At 43.0% G+C, this 15,457-nt stretch overlaps 1 protein-coding gene across 11 annotated transcripts in view; it reads right to left on the reverse strand.

Moving 5' to 3' along the window:
- The window catches only part of BBX (BBX high mobility group box domain containing), a 274,540-nt gene that overhangs the window by 4,242 nt on the left and 254,841 nt on the right, over nucleotides 1–15,457 (reverse strand). For 8 of the 11 annotated variants that reach the window (XM_032350051.1, XM_032350053.1, XM_032350046.1 and 5 more), the window contains 4 exons: nucleotides 14,370–14,459; nucleotides 12,947–13,006; nucleotides 5,437–5,634; nucleotides 3,047–3,233 (listed from right to left, as the gene is read on the reverse strand). In XM_032350051.1, coding sequence (XP_032205942.1) covers nucleotides 3,047–3,233; nucleotides 5,437–5,634; nucleotides 12,947–13,006; nucleotides 14,370–14,459 — 535 coding nt within the window. The remainder of the gene's footprint in view (nucleotides 1–3,046; nucleotides 3,234–5,436; nucleotides 5,635–12,946; nucleotides 13,007–14,369; nucleotides 14,460–15,457) is intronic. The other 3 variants (XM_032350042.1, XM_032350045.1, XM_032350054.1) reach the window with 3 other exon arrangements.

Genomic DNA, 15,457 nt, shown 5'->3' on the forward strand with positions numbered 1-15,457 from the left:
CTTAACTCAGCCTGGCTGTGTTTTCTTGGCAAGTTAACCGTCTGCAACATCGTTAAAAAGGAATCAAAAAGACCCACCTGGTAGGGCTGATTTTAGGACTAAATTTAATGAGCTTTCCCTTATGAAACCCCTAGTAAATAAACACGCTCTCAACGAAAGTTTATTCCAACTTCCCATTTCCTGCATCTTGCAAAATGGACTCTCTATGTTGGGTTTCTGAGCTTAATGTCAAAATTTCTCATGACAAGAATGCAGGTGATACATTTCTACTCCTAATTCTGATGATCACCCTCTAACATATAAACCTGGGTGATGCCTAAGCAGTCATCAGTTGCCCAGGTAAAGGGCAGTCTGGTAGCTCTGCTTTAACAGGGAAGGGCTGGAGGTGCCCTTTGACAGCTGTATGGATACTGAACATGTGGTCCACATACACAATGGCATATTGCTCAGCCATCAGAAAGGATGAACACCCACCATCTGCACCAACATGGATGGGGTTGGAGGAGACTGTTCAGTGAAATAAGTCAAGGAGAGAAAGACAATTATCGTACAGTTTCACGTACTCGTGGAATGTAAGGAATAGCATGGAGGACATTAAGAAGGGGAAAATGAAGTGGGTAGAAAGCAGAGTGGGAGACGAACCGTGAGATGTCGACGGACTCCGGGAAACAAAGTGAGGGAAGGGAGGGGTGTCAGGGGATGAGTGAGCCCAGTGATGGGTATGCAGGAGGGCCCCGACTGCGCGGAGCACTGGGTGCTATACGGGCCCGGACTGCGCGGAGCACTGGGTGCTATACGGGCCCGGACTGCGCAGAGCACTGGGTGCTATACGGGCCCGGACTGCGCGGAGCACTGGGTGCTATAAGGGCCCGGACTGCGCGGAGCACTGGGTGCTATAAGGGCCCGGACTGCGCGGAGCACTGGGTGCTATACGGGCCCGGACTGCGTATGGGTGCTATACGCAAACCATGATCATGGAACACTACACCAAAAACTCAGGATGTACAGTATGGTGTCCTAACATAATAAAAATGAAAAAAATCAAAATACTAAGAAAAAGAAACAGGTAAGGGCTAAAATTACAACCAAGATTCTTCAGGGGATCTGTTTTTCTAGAAATTAAGAACACTAACCATTTGTGTGACTGATAGTAAGATTTTAGTATGCAATAGTGTTCTTTCTAATGGGTGGTTTTAAAGACAAGAACCTTTGCTCACACCGTTTTCTCTATGCCTGCTGGTGAGCTTAGGCAGGCACACTTCAAGAACACATCATTTACTCATCTACCCAACCATTTTTCATTCATCCACTGTTATACCACGAGCTAAGGAAGCTGGGGACAGGAGGATTAAAACCAGTGCTGTGCTTTCAAAATATACCAGGAAGAGACAGATGTGTCCATGAATAATTACAACCCGGTGTGGCAGCTGGGCTGGGAGCGTATGCACAGAGAGGCCAGAGACTTCGGGAGGAAGACGGAGATCAGACAGCAGGACTAGAGATGGAAGGAGGGGCAGCAGTTTGCCCAAGAGGGGACTGTGTGAAGCCCAGAACCTGGCTGGGCTAGGCAGCAGCAAGTGATGCCACGTGATGGCAGGGTAGTGAGGACGGAGTGGTGGAGATAAGAGGCGAGGTCTGCGGAGGCTTCCTGCCATCACAAGCCGCCAGTCCTGGGAGGCTGCTGAGCGGAGCCAGGGTGGACCGCAGTTGTGTTCAGAGGGGATGCTGGCAGCAGCAAAGGGGGCTGTGTGATAGACTTTTCCAAGCCCTGAATTATGATCCCCTCTGACTTCTTACATTGCCTCTTATTTCCAAAATTTATGGGGGCACTTAGGAACAAGCAGGCATATAGTTCATCTTCTTGCATGCGGAGGAGTCTGTCCTCTGTACTCGACTGTAAAACCCCGTAAGTGGAGAACTGTGTGTTCCCTCCTTCGGAGACGTGAGCAGATTTTAACAGTGTCTGTCAGCATTCACTTGCTATTAGGCACTTGCAGTATACATGTGAAAAGGAATTTGACTTCTCTCATCTAGAGGTGATTTGTGAAAAAGCTCTAGAACTATATGACAAGGGAAAGAAGCAAACAAAGCTTATGTCAGGGCCTCCTAAACATGGATGTGGAAGAGGAGAGTGAAACCCAATGGGTGGGTGTGGAGGTTGTGTTAGATCTAACACTCTTGTGGTGAAGACTCGAAGTCTGGGAAATACCTGAATTTACAAATGGCTTTTCTGCCTTCCCAAAGGGTCCGTTTAAATAGCAGAATACCCAATTATATGCTCAGAACTTAATATACTTTCTGTGAGACTTGATTCAGATCTATGATCCCATGTGATCTTCACAATTCTGGGATTCTTGGGGGATACGGTCATGCTCACTGGAAGATGAGAAGATGAGAAAACTGAGGCCGAGAGAAATAAATGGCTTTTCAGTAAACAGACAAGGACAAATGCAAGCCCCCTGTCCTCTATGACACGAGTGACAAGACCTTCTTCCTGAGCATGGTTCCTTCCAGTAGCATGACCACTGCCACCAGCACCGTGCCCAAGGGTGCGTCTCCTGTGTGCCTGCCCTGGTGCACGGGCTCATCCCACGGAACATCCTCTGTGCAATGAGTGCCACCCACACCCATTTCACAGAAGAGAAACCGGAGGGTAGAGAGGGGAGTGATCCATCTTGCTCACGACCTTGCACTCTGCCGATGGTGGATGCAGGGCTCCAACCCAGGTCTGAGGCCTGACCTTGAAGCTCACACCTAACGACTAGATGATGTGGCTTCTTTGTTCTCCCACGCCTCTTATGGAAATGAAGTGCAGCCACAGAACAAGAGAGTCAAAATGCGATACTTGGCTGACTATTTTCCGGTATCTTCCCACACTGCTAATTAGGACGTGACTTACTCGTGAACCACAGCACATTGCGAAAAATACCACACATCCCGTCGGGAAGTAAGCCTCAGCTTCCATGTCGTTCTCCCTAACCCTGTTCCGCATGAGGGGGTAAGGCTGGCCAGGATCCCCAACATCCTGGTGACACACACCACTCACCTGTGCACATTTTCCATGGCGGCCACTTCGGCCAGCGCGGCGAGACTGAAGAATGCAGACACGGCTGGCATCTCTGGAGTGCTGCTCCGCGTCTCTGCGGCCTCAGGGTTCTGGGGGCCTTCGTCATGGCAGCCTGTCTCAGTCACTTTCGGGAGACTCCTCTGCAGTTGTTCCTTTGGTTTGTCATCTGTAACAAAAGGGAAATTTATCGCAGGAGGATCACCACGTCCTCTCCAGAGAAGCGACACAGAGAAAACTCTTCGCCAGACGATGTGAAATGAGCTAATATTCTTTGTTCACTTTTGTCATCCATGGAATACCAAGGCTTTATAGAGTCTCTTCTCCCATGGTAATAAAACTCTTTTATCAAGCTCAATTCCAACTATGGACAGTGTTATGCCCTGAAACTAAGTGGAAGAGAAGCTGTGTTTTATCCAAGGACAAAGAATAGGTCTGTCTCAGAGTAAGAGGGGAAAAAATAGGCTTTGACCAAAATAAAACTGATGGGACTTCGGCAAAGGGGCCTGTAGATGCTCTAGAAGGCCCCTAAAAACCCGACCAAGCAGACATTTCTGATGAAGCCGTGGATGCCCAGCTATGGTAACTTGGACATTGGGTCTGCTCTGACACCAACATTCAGGATGGCCTAAACTAATCCCAATGAGATTGATCAATCCCAGCGAGATTCCCAGCTGTTATTCTTGTTCTGAGGATTTACTAGAAGGAAGATGAAGGGACCTCTGGTATTCACAAAAACGTGCTAAACCTCTATGAAAATATACTGTTGGAAATGAGTACATTTTCTTTACTATGTAGCTGTTATAAGGGAGGAGGAATCTTTATCATGATTTTTAAAACATTTTGAATATAGAAAGCAATTGATAAAGGCTGTAAATGCCATATATCAGAACATGAGAGCGCTATGTGCTTTTCTAAATGAAGGGAATATTTCTAAGATCTTTCACTCTTTCTGTAACTGAAAATGAAGCTCTAATAATTTATGAAATCAAAATCACAGAACAGAACCCAGAGTGAAAATGGAAGGAGTGAGGGGTCTGCTGGACTACATATCAGGGAAACTAGATCTAGTTCTCTCCCTACTTCTACCTAGTAGGTCAATGTATTAAAAAATGAAATCCTACCAATTTGAGCTTGATCTCTTATATAACAGGGTAAAATGGAATATTTAATATGCTTTATTGTTCTAACAATGTACACATGCTAAACACAAACTGTGTCCACTAACTGTCTTCCTATTCTATCTCAGCAATGAATCTTTATTTGCAATGAGATTAACCTAAATCGGGTATTTATAAATACTACACTCAAAACACACTCATTTAAACATTGTTTTTATTTTATTAATTTATTTTTTCATTATGATAAGCGTATTAATACCCATCGGCTCTGTTAAGTCGTCCCCCAACTCAGCTCCCCTCTGGTAACTATCAGTTTGTTAGTTTACAGTTAAGAGTCTGTTTCTCAGTTTGTCTTTCACTCTTTTTGCCCCCTATGCTCTAAATGCTTTTTCTATTTATAGAAGCCACTGTGGACCTCTAACCTTTTTCTGGAAACTGGAATAGGGCAGAGGGAGGGACACTTCAGAGCTGAGGGACTGAGATGCCAGGGGTGCCGAAAGGTAGGAGGACAACCACAGCTAAGGCCCCTAATGCTTGGTTGATGGAACACCCCAAGATCTGAGGGGGGTGTGCTCAGAGTCACTCTCTGTCCCCACTCCTTAACTTGGGCCCCTCAGGTAATTCTGCCACAATGGAGGTCTCCAGGAACAGCCAACATACCACACGCCATGACTGAAAAATGGAGAAATTCAGTGTAAGTTAAGATTTGGTTAAAGATCAGCCCAGAGAACTCAAGAAATCCAGAAGCATTCTCAGGGTCTCTCATTGGTGAGAATCAACTTATTAGAAAGTGCTGGATGCTATCTAAGGTTCCTTAATCCACTGGTTTTAAATACTTGATAATATGGTTTGTAGTGACTTGAACAGTGAACCGTGAAGAAACACTGATTCATCTAGTATTTTTAAAAAAGTCTAGGATCTCTGGGAATTTACTTAATGAAGACCGCTTTTGTGCATGCTGAGAAAGAGAAGGAGAAACACGCAGTCCTAAAAATTACCTTTCCTTTCTAAGAATGCTCTCGGAAAAAGAGCTATGATTTTAACACGTATACATTTTGTACATTTGGGAGCTTGGGGAAAACTAGTTCTCAAGGAGATGCAGAGAAAGAATGTTCCTGCGGCCAAACCCACAGAACAGACCTAGTTTTCAATGAGGACCCACAGCTGGCTTAGAGCCATTTGCTGTCCAATGTGGCCCTGACAGTGACCACCTAGCTCTGGTTTCTCTCATCTAAAGCTCCCTCTTCTTACCCAAAGTACCTCCTGCTGGTGATACCCGGCCATCTGCTGTCCTGACAAGGTGGGTGATCTTGGTTTTCCTTGCTTTTCTCTTTTGGCTGCCCACCAAGGGTTCTTGCGTTGTTGTTGGCTCTGGAGTGTTGGGAATGGATAGGGCATTTTTAACCTTATGAGCAGGCTCTGTGGTGTTTTTGTCTTCTGAAAATATGGCTGAAATAGGACAGATCATATATAGTTACACACAAAAACATAAGAAATCAACATTACTTTTAGAAACATTTCTCAATGCCTAATCCATCCGAATGGAGAACTGAGATTTAGTTTGCAAAGTACTGATGGGAAAAAGAAAATGCTGCCCATGATTTTAACCAAATATACTTATTTATATTTGCTTTGATAAATTATGTACAGAGGATTCAGATGCCCTCTCTCTTTTCATAGCCTACTGAACCAAAAGGCCATCAGAGTAGCATTTTATTTTCTAAGTGTTTGGATCTTGCAGATTTGGAGGGAAATACAGTGTAAGTAAATCTGAGTGAACTGTGCTCCAACAGAACATAATTTCTACATGGGAGTCAGGGTTCCTATCCGAGATCCTCTTGGCCAACCTGGTCTGGGGAAGATGACAAGGGAAGTTTCTCTTCTTCTGAGGACACTGAGATTAAATATGTATGTGCTTCTAAATTTATAGTCATCACTGGGACACTTGCTTTCAGGCACCAGGTCAGAGTGGTCAGAAAAGAAATTATGAAGCCTGACCTCCTCCTTCTGTGCATACTGACTACTCAGCAAAGACCTAACTCACACTGGTGAAGCCTGCACATAAGGAAACACTCTCCCATTCACTGAACTCTAGGACCTGGTCAATGTGCTTATCAGTAAGAGAATTTAAAGAAGTACCACAGGCCATGACTGAAAATGGAGAAAGGTATTAGGTACCCTCATTCTAACTGAACACCAGTGAATCATTTCGCAGCACACACTTCTTTCTGAGGAGTCACTGTGTTGAGAGTAAGGAGTACGCATGTCATCCAAGTCCTTGCGTCCAGTTCAAACAGGCTGAGGATGCCTGTATCTTTTCATATATACTTATTTCCTCAGGAGTTCGTTCTCCCCACCCCACCCCCAATTTAAAAGTAAGACAAGTATATGTATATAGGAGTGTAGTACGCTTTTAAGAGTATATTCATGTAGTCAAGCTTAGTAACTGAGACTTTTTTTAAACTTTTTTTAAAATTTTATTCTAGTGGCCTAAGGTTTTTTTTTTTTTTTTTTTTTTTTTTAAAGATTTTTAAATTTATTTATTTGAGGGAGAATGAGTGAGAGAGAGCATGAGAAAGGACAAAGTCAGAGGGAGAAGCAGACTCCCAGCTGGGAGCCCGATGCGGGACTCGATCCTGAAAGTCCAGGATCACGACCTGAGCCGAAGGCAGTCGCTCAACCAACTGAGCCACCCAGGCGCCCCGGCCTAAGGGCTTTTAAGCAGGGAAAAGAGGCAAGGCATCTTTCCATTTTTAAATCACCCAATCCTTAAGAGAGGTGCAGAAACAGTTTCTGACAAAGAGGGGAGTGTGGCTCAGGAAATCAAGGTCTGAGTGGCCTATTCCATGCACAGAGCCAGGAGGTAACTGAAGGTGCTGATTGGAAGACAGAACTGAAGGGAGACGCTGGAAATGCAACAATGCGAATTGCACAGGAGGAAAGAAGGCTAAAATAAGAGGAAGAGAACAGAGCAAGAATAACTCAGGGTGTGAAAAAATGCACATGCTGGTATAAAACCCTGTATGGCCTTCACTTAAACATTTTAATCTGGGTTTTTAACGAGGTTAGGTACATCCTTGGGAAAGCAAGGCTATGAATTTGTTAAGATCTTTGCCCTTAAGAGACTGATTCCAGGATTCCCATTCCAAAACAAGTGAGAAATCATTTCAGTTACATCAAAAGAAAGGATGTAAAGCAGAAATCATACTGTGACTTGTGGCTTGGCCTTACCTCAACAGCATAAGAGAGGGCCGCGTGGGACAGGCTTAAGATAATAGTTATTTAAAAGAAACTACTTGGCAACACTCCCAAGTATCTTTTCAAACAAGTAATCAAAAATTAGGAAAAAAGGCTCCTTTTAAATTGTAGATCTGTACCCAGGAAACAGTCTTGGTGTATTTATACTTTGATATTTAGCCTAACATAGAGCAGTGCTGGTATGTATTTTAAGATTTTTTTTTTAGTTTAAACTTCAATAAAAGCTGCCAGTAAAATAAAGGATAATTTGGTTAAGAAACCCTCCAAAGAAGTTTCATGACTCTGCATTAGCCTTGAAATTCAAAGCTTCTGATAGCCATAAAGAAGTCAGAATATGAGTTTACACTGAGGATAAGAAACCTCTATTAGATATTCACAAGCTTCAGAATTTCTACTTTCTTAATTCAGATCCTTCAGTTATCCCTTCTGATTATAGGGGGTGAATCTTAATCACTTCTCCAATATGTATACAACTTTACAGATGGCTCTTCCAGAAAAAGCACTAACCTATTCTCTCTTCTCCTTCCATTTCCTAGAAAAATCTAGAACTTACAGAAATAAGGGTACAGCAGGGTTCCAAAGATGAAGGGTGAACAACATCAGAAGAATTGCTTAGAGAAAGAAAGAACCCAGGAGGTCAAAGAAAAGGCCACGTGGGTTAGGAAAAGATGACCTGATTTCTATACAAAGACCGTGAGATAACAGAAATGACAGTCACAGAGAGACCTAGATTCTACTCCTGACTTTTTAATTTATTAACTGCAGGACCACAGGTGTCTAGTTTCTTCATATAAAGATGGAGGCTGGACTAGATTGGCTCTAAAGGAGCCATGAGCCCCCAAATTCTTGTCATTTGTCACATAGCCCAAAATCAGGTTCCCAGCCAGCCTCCAGCCAGCTCCAGAGTCTCAGGGCAAGGGAAGAGTACTCCCTTGACAAGGACTGTTAGTTCTTCTGCCTTTGGTAAGCCTTCGAATGGTTTCATTTCAGTGGTTGCTCTGTTTCCTGTGTGTTCCAGATGCATTAGTAAAAACACAGTAAGAAGCCAAGGGGATGGCTGCAAAGGGGTTGCAAAAGGGAGGTAGAGTTAAGGCCTAAAAGCAGAGTGGGACTCAGAGAAGCTCAGAAGCCAGGAGACACGGAGCTGGGGTGGAAGGTAGGCTGGCCAACAGACACCAACCATCAGGTCCCAGAGTCTGGTGTACTGGGAGACAAAAAAGGAGCAAGTTAGGTTGCAGACCAAGTGGAAGAGGCATAATGTGAGAACACACTGAAGGTTCTCATAAATCACTGAAAAGGAGGCCATTCCACCTCTGTTGATGTCTCCTCCTCTAAACTTACTGCCAGATCACAAAGTATTCATGGGGCCTGGAGACTGTCCACATTTGAAAGAGGGATATAATGAGATCTTGCCAGAATTTGGAAAGTGGAGGTAAGCCTGAATCTGCCCCATGCTTTGACCCCGGAGCTATCCCCAGACCATCCTATGCTGTCTGGAGGCCAAGACCAATGACAGTCTTCAGGGTCAGCACTCAGAGAGAACCCTATCCTAAGACAGAAGAACTAGGAAAAACAGGTAAGGCCAAGAAGTGGTCATCTGGGATGCAACAGCAGATCTGAGTCCAGCAACGTAAGCAAAGCAAAGGAAGGCCTGGTGGTGAGAGACAGGAAATGGAAGAAGCTCAGAGAGAAAAAGTCTGAAGCTGAGCACCAAGAGAGCAAGCCAGTTCCTTTTTTCTTTTTTCCCTCCGTGCCAAACTAATGGAAATGTGAGAAAAGAAAGGCTTTTGTCCTCTAAAAACAAATTAGTCATTTCTCTTTCGGCTTGTAATTGAACACACAAACCTACCCAAGCACTGCGAAACAAGTCCACAGGGCTAGTTTTTATACTCCATGATAATCATAACACACTTGGAGCGTATCATCTGAGAGAGATAATGTGAGCTCACTCCTGGAGCAACATTAGGAATGTGGCAATAAGAGACTGTCTTGTTTTCCAAACCCTGCTCCCCAAATGTGGGGTGAATCTTTTGAAATAGCAGCACTGTGGTTGTACCAAACCCCGGGAGGCCACTAGAGTGCTCCAGAGTTACGAATTCACATTCCAACTAGGGGAATCAAACCTACACAGAAATTACTATAGCCAAATCTGGAATCTCACAGCCTTTGGTTGGTCTCTCTTGAGCTGAAAATGCAGTCAGATGCTGAATGGAACACAGGAAACAGAATCAAATGAATGAGCCTTATCTAAGATCCCAGGAGACCCTGCTGAAGTTACACAGCAGCTATTTTGAACTTGAGAAAAGAGATCAAGGTTAGTCTGAGCATTGTGGATCATGTTTGAAAATCCAACTATAAACCAGATTTTTCTCCCCATAATTAGATTTATATACTGCAAAGGAGTTAATCTTCTGGAGATTTTAAGTCTCAGGTTTGGGTTTTTTTTTTTTTTTTTTTTCTCTTAAGATACCATGTAAATTGCAACATCTGAGCCAAATAAGGGCTCAGATATGCCCGAAAAATTGAAACTGTAAGCAGCCCATGTGTTTCAGTGGAAAGAGTGCCGATTTCTTCTCCTCCTGCTTATGTTGGTCAGGCTTCAATTTCTTATGATGTACTTAGGGCTAAGAAGCCCTCCTGAATTCCCTGGGGCTCCTGCCAAGAGTCGTTTAAAAAAAAAATGTGAAAGCCCTCTAGAAACTATAAAGCAATATTAAGTATTAATTATCTTCATCGTTATTATTACAATTAGAAACCTCCAATTTAAGTGTGAACACAGGACACCAGAACTTGGTACACAGATAAACACAATGGCAGATATAAGTCATCTTGGTTTATCTGAAAATTTAACCTTTAATTCTAGGGTGATAAGCAATCCTTTTTTTTATGATCTGCAAAAGTGTCAAGAAATGGTTTAGCAATTTTAAATTTTAAAAGCATGGGGGAAAATGCTTAAATAGACTATAAGCTTAGCATTTAAGCTGCAGATGTGATTACTAAGCACCTAAAGATTTCTGATATTTGGGGGTGGGAGAATGAACTGCAAGCCAATTATACTCAGGATGGTACAAAAAAGAATAGTGAACTTGAAGTCATCCCCTTTAGCCCAAGTCAGGAAGAGCAAACTGAGCTGAACACCTCAGTGGAACCAACATTTCTCGTACAGACATCAGCTATAAACAACCCCTGTCTAACCTTTGCCCAAGATGGCTAACACATGTTAACATTATCCTGATTACGGTTTCATCTTCTATCCTTAGGTATGTATGCTCTCCAAGGTAGAGTTTAAATAAGCGATGGGGAAAGAGGGCCTAAATAATTCACCAAGTGCACCATCACCACCTGAACAAGGAAATATAGGGGAAGGTATGACAATCAATAGCCAAAAAGGTCACTTTAAATTATTGGTAATTCCTGATGCACAGATTCCTTTTACCCTGACCACATGACGTGAATATACACTCCACTCCACACCAGAAGACATGCAGTTTTCAGTGCATACTCTTTAAAATTTGTAATGCAGTCATAAATATTAGTAATAAATATAATTAATATCAGCGATAATAACTCTATTCCACTAAACCCTTGGTACTGCCTGAAATACTTGAAATGGATTTACTCTTCTGCCCCCTAAAGGGCAGAATTAGGGCTGCAGACTAAGGCCACCCCGAGCACCACACTACCCACTCAAGAAAACCAGGTAGTAACAGCAAGTATGAGAGGGAAAATGACATTTGAGGCTGACATGTTACCCCCTTCAGCAGTCACCCCACCCCTAAACGCACGCATCATACACATACTTAGTACACAAGTGGAGAGTGAACCTGGAGAGATTAAACACAATTCATGCCACTGAAAACTGCTCCTTAGCGGTAGATCGGAGACTGACACCCACGCTTCCTAATTCCAACCTTATTCATTCTTTCTGCCTCTCTGCCCATGCTATGAAACCACGCTCTGCACGATACGGGGTTACTGTTCAAAAAACAAAACATTTAGAACAGTATCATTTCAAGTAAGGAGTAAAGATGGTCTAAGAGCCTCTTCGATTCCTCTGATTGTTCATCACTGCCTTGCACGTATCAAGTCTGTGCAGAATATATCTTTAAAATTCACAAGAGCTAATACATATATACCGTATTTTGGATGTTGGCATTTAATGCTGAGAGCAGCACGACATTCCTATTTGGCTTTGCAGCTAAGAGCAGAAACAGTCCTCTGGAGAGGTTGTGCATGTGAAGTAGCAGGCCAGATAACAGATAAACTCTGGCATTTTTTTTTAATAAAAGTGCAGTGACATAAAGGCAGACATCTGGCTCGTGCGGACTGTGACTACCAAATAAAAACAATTCCATGTTTGCTATAAACTCAAGTTTGAATATTTTTTTGAGAAATACCTTTAACACATGAGGATTTCTGATAAATGGCTGAGGCCAAATGTGCATCTGAAATTTTTTTCTCCCTTTCAGGAAAGGAACGAGAGGTTATCTGGGAGTCATAAGACATGGTCTTCTTAAGTTCCCCTTTCTGGTTGTAAATAAATCAAAGGGCCTGGACCCAATGATCTTTAAGATTGCTTCCAGTTTTCAAATGAAGCGACTCCTAATTAAGGACTATAAAAAATGTTCAGCTTGGGGCGCCTGGGTGGCTCAGTCGGTTAAGCGTCTGACTCTTGGTTTTGGCTCCAGTCATGATCTCCCAGTTGTGGGATCAAGCCCCATGTGGGGCCCCAAGCTCAGTGCAGAGTCGGCTTCAGGTTCTCTCTCCCTCTCCCTCTGTCCCTAACCAGCTCACATGCGCAGGTGGGCATTCTCTAAAATAGATACATAAAATCTCTAAAAAACAAATAGTTGAGCTCCTTAAAAATAGCAACAATGGAAAAAAAAAGAATCAACTGTAAGAAGAGGACAGCCTGTTAACTGCCACAGAAATGAGTACTCACTGGAGGGTTCAATATTTAACAAAAATTAGGTAGACATCACAACTAAATAGGGCTGTGGGAAATTTTGAAGTAAAATCTGCACGTAGGAAGTTGTAATGTTATGCTAGTCAACATGGAACTTCTCCCTGGTTATCCATAAGCCTCTGGAACATTCCATCTGAACATATTTAGAGGTACTGGGAGGTGTGCTAGGGTGAAGTTCAGGATGGGAACACTGCTGGCGTGCCCAAGCCCGGCCGACTAGGAAAGCCCCACGCTGGCTCCACTCTACCCATAGACATCTGCCTGCAACATGAGTATTTTTAGTTACAGAAAACTTTAATTTCTGGTGAATGGGTTTCAAAGGTTTAAAGTGCCCCTTAGACAAATTAAGCTCCATCTGACACACTGCCTGACCCCCAGCAGGGTCAAAAAAACTGACAGTTTTGATTTGAAAATTAAAAACAACCCAATTACGAGCCCTCAGGTATTGGGCTCTCGGGTGAGCCTATATATATTATGCCTTTTAAAACCTTTCCAACACAGACTACCTAGAATGACAGAGAATACTGCCGTGTTTACCTTCTGTAGGGTGAATGGCATCCAAGAAGAGCTGCTTGTTGGACCATTTATCCCCACTTCCTAAAAACAATGACAGAGAAAGAAAGTGAAACTCCACTCCTAGGACAGACTCATAACACTGAAGAGAAGACAATACATAAAACAGCTTAAATAGGAACTTTATCACACAAAAGAAGCGGAGTTTTATTTTAACTAATTCTCAAAATGGCATTTGCCAACTAAAATAATCAGACGATACAGGAAATGGATTGAAAATAAATCTGCCTTCTATGAAATACACTGCTGGATAATTTCTTGGACTTCAATCAAGACAACTGAAGATCAGTTATAAGGAAATGATAAAAGCTGACATTTTACCTAAAGAGAGAGTTTTCTCTACTGGAAGCAGAGAAAAATATTAACATAAAAAACAAAACCAAGAGGCTGGAGTGGAGGTGAAAATAAAACCCAAATTAAGTAAAAGGTTACATACAGGAACACGTAGGTACATATGTCTACACATGGAAGACAGGTGCATTTAAAGCCTCATTCCAGAAACACAAAAGGCTTCACATCTGGCCATGCAAGGAGGATGCGAATGGGCCTCAGATGAGTAGGCTCACAGTAGTCACGACAGGAACATGCAGGGCGATGCTAAAGAAAGCCTCACTTCGGGACACGTGGCTGGACTGAACCAGATGGGGAGGTTTATCTTTTAGGTGGAGTAAGAATAGGAGTCCTGAACTATGAGAAGAAGGAAATCTTCAGATGAGCCCTGAAGAGGTTCAAGGGCCCATCAAAATCGTAACAATAAGACAGATGCTCAGAGTGAAGAGACGGTGGAGGGCAATGCATCTCTAGTGCCCTCTGGAAAGAAGCCATGTGACTGAAGGGGTTGGGAAGAGTTGGGCAAACGCAGTATTGTAGATTGGGGGGAAAAAAAGAGACGGGTTACAGCTGCGGAGTGGAATCCTCCCAGGCAAGAATCCTCAAGGGTCAGAGAAACTACAGAAATGGTGGCACTCTCATATGAATAGAAAACTCCTCAGGTTTCAGGAGGCAGGAAAACGTGGCCCTGGTCTGAAGGCTGCCGAACATGAGAGAAATGAGAACAGTCAAAGGAAATAAGTGAATAAGAGCTCAAGAAGACTAAGTTACAAAATGCACCAAATATGGATGAAAACAAAGCAATTTTAGGATTCATATGGAACGCTGAAAATAGAGACATTATGGGATTTGAGTAGGAATCCAAGTGAAGGAGATCTCTCTTTGCAATTAGCTGCGGAGTCTAGAAATCGTGAATACGCCTGCATTAGGAGCCAATGACACTGAAGCAAGCCAAGGGGAGGAAAAGGCAAAGGCGGTGCGCAGAAGCGTTACTCAAAGATGGATTCACAATGGAGGTGGCCAAGAAACCTTGATGGAGGATGGAAGGCACCAATACCTTTTTCCGGAACATTAGGCTTCTCCTTTTTGTGCTTATATTTGCTGACAATTTTGTGGAATAAGTTCTTTTTCTGAGACTGGAAAGGACCTACAGACAATATTAATATAAATATATTTTAAATTGACAATGTTTCATAAAACAATACTGTGTGTTCCTAAACAATTACACCCTCCTCCCCCCTGTGGTACAAGCAAACGGAGTCACAAGAAATGTCATCTTGCATATCTTTACTCCTCTTTAACTAGCGCTCAGCACCCTTCCTTGGGATTATTTAAAAGACAGTGATATTTTCCTTTGGAATGTATTGGGCAGAAGCCCCCACTGGGGCTGGGACTTCCTAAGCAGAAACTGCAGATTTAGTGACCAGAGACAGACCACAGACCCATCACTGCAGAGTAGTTACAGTTTTTAACAGACACAATTTTACTTTATTTTAGATACCTCAGTACGGTGAAGGAAAGGATGGTGGGGCATTTATTCTCTTCCAAGAAAATGGTTTTCCTAACAAGAACAGCACTTTCAGGACAATAATTGGCCTGGTAGAATCGGATAGCTTTCTGGCCTTTTCTGAGGTTATTCTGGGAAGAAAACATGCTTTAAAAATAGAAAAATATTTGCCCCAAAAATAGGGGTGGGAGGGGAGAGAAGTCTCAGATTGTATCTTTGTGTCCTCAGATAAAGGAAACAGAACTAAGATTTGTCAATTACCCAGTCAGAAATGCCAACAGCAGCACTGACCTCCCCAAAGCTGTTTCTTTCTATACTGTGCTGATACATTCCTGTGGGAAACGGACTCAAATCATTTTATGTTAACTTCTGTTCGTTCATCTGTTAATGGGGATAATGAAAGTGCCTAACTCGAAGAGTTGATGTGAGGATTTAAGGACTTAGAGACTCTATAAGCTGCCCCTGCCCACGGAGCAGCATCCACACCCACATGCCCTGCCCTCTTGCCAAAGGCAAACAACTTCTCCTGCCTGAAACAGACAACTCACTGGCTCTTAGGTACACCTATATCTGCAACTGTCACCAGTTTTAGAATATTTCCATCATCTTAAGAAATAAATCCCACATCCTTTAGCTAT

This window comes from Mustela erminea, chromosome 1 (genome assembly GCF_009829155.1).
Source record: "Mustela erminea isolate mMusErm1 chromosome 1, mMusErm1.Pri, whole genome shotgun sequence".
NCBI lineage: Eukaryota > Metazoa > Chordata > Mammalia > Carnivora > Mustelidae > Mustela > Mustela erminea.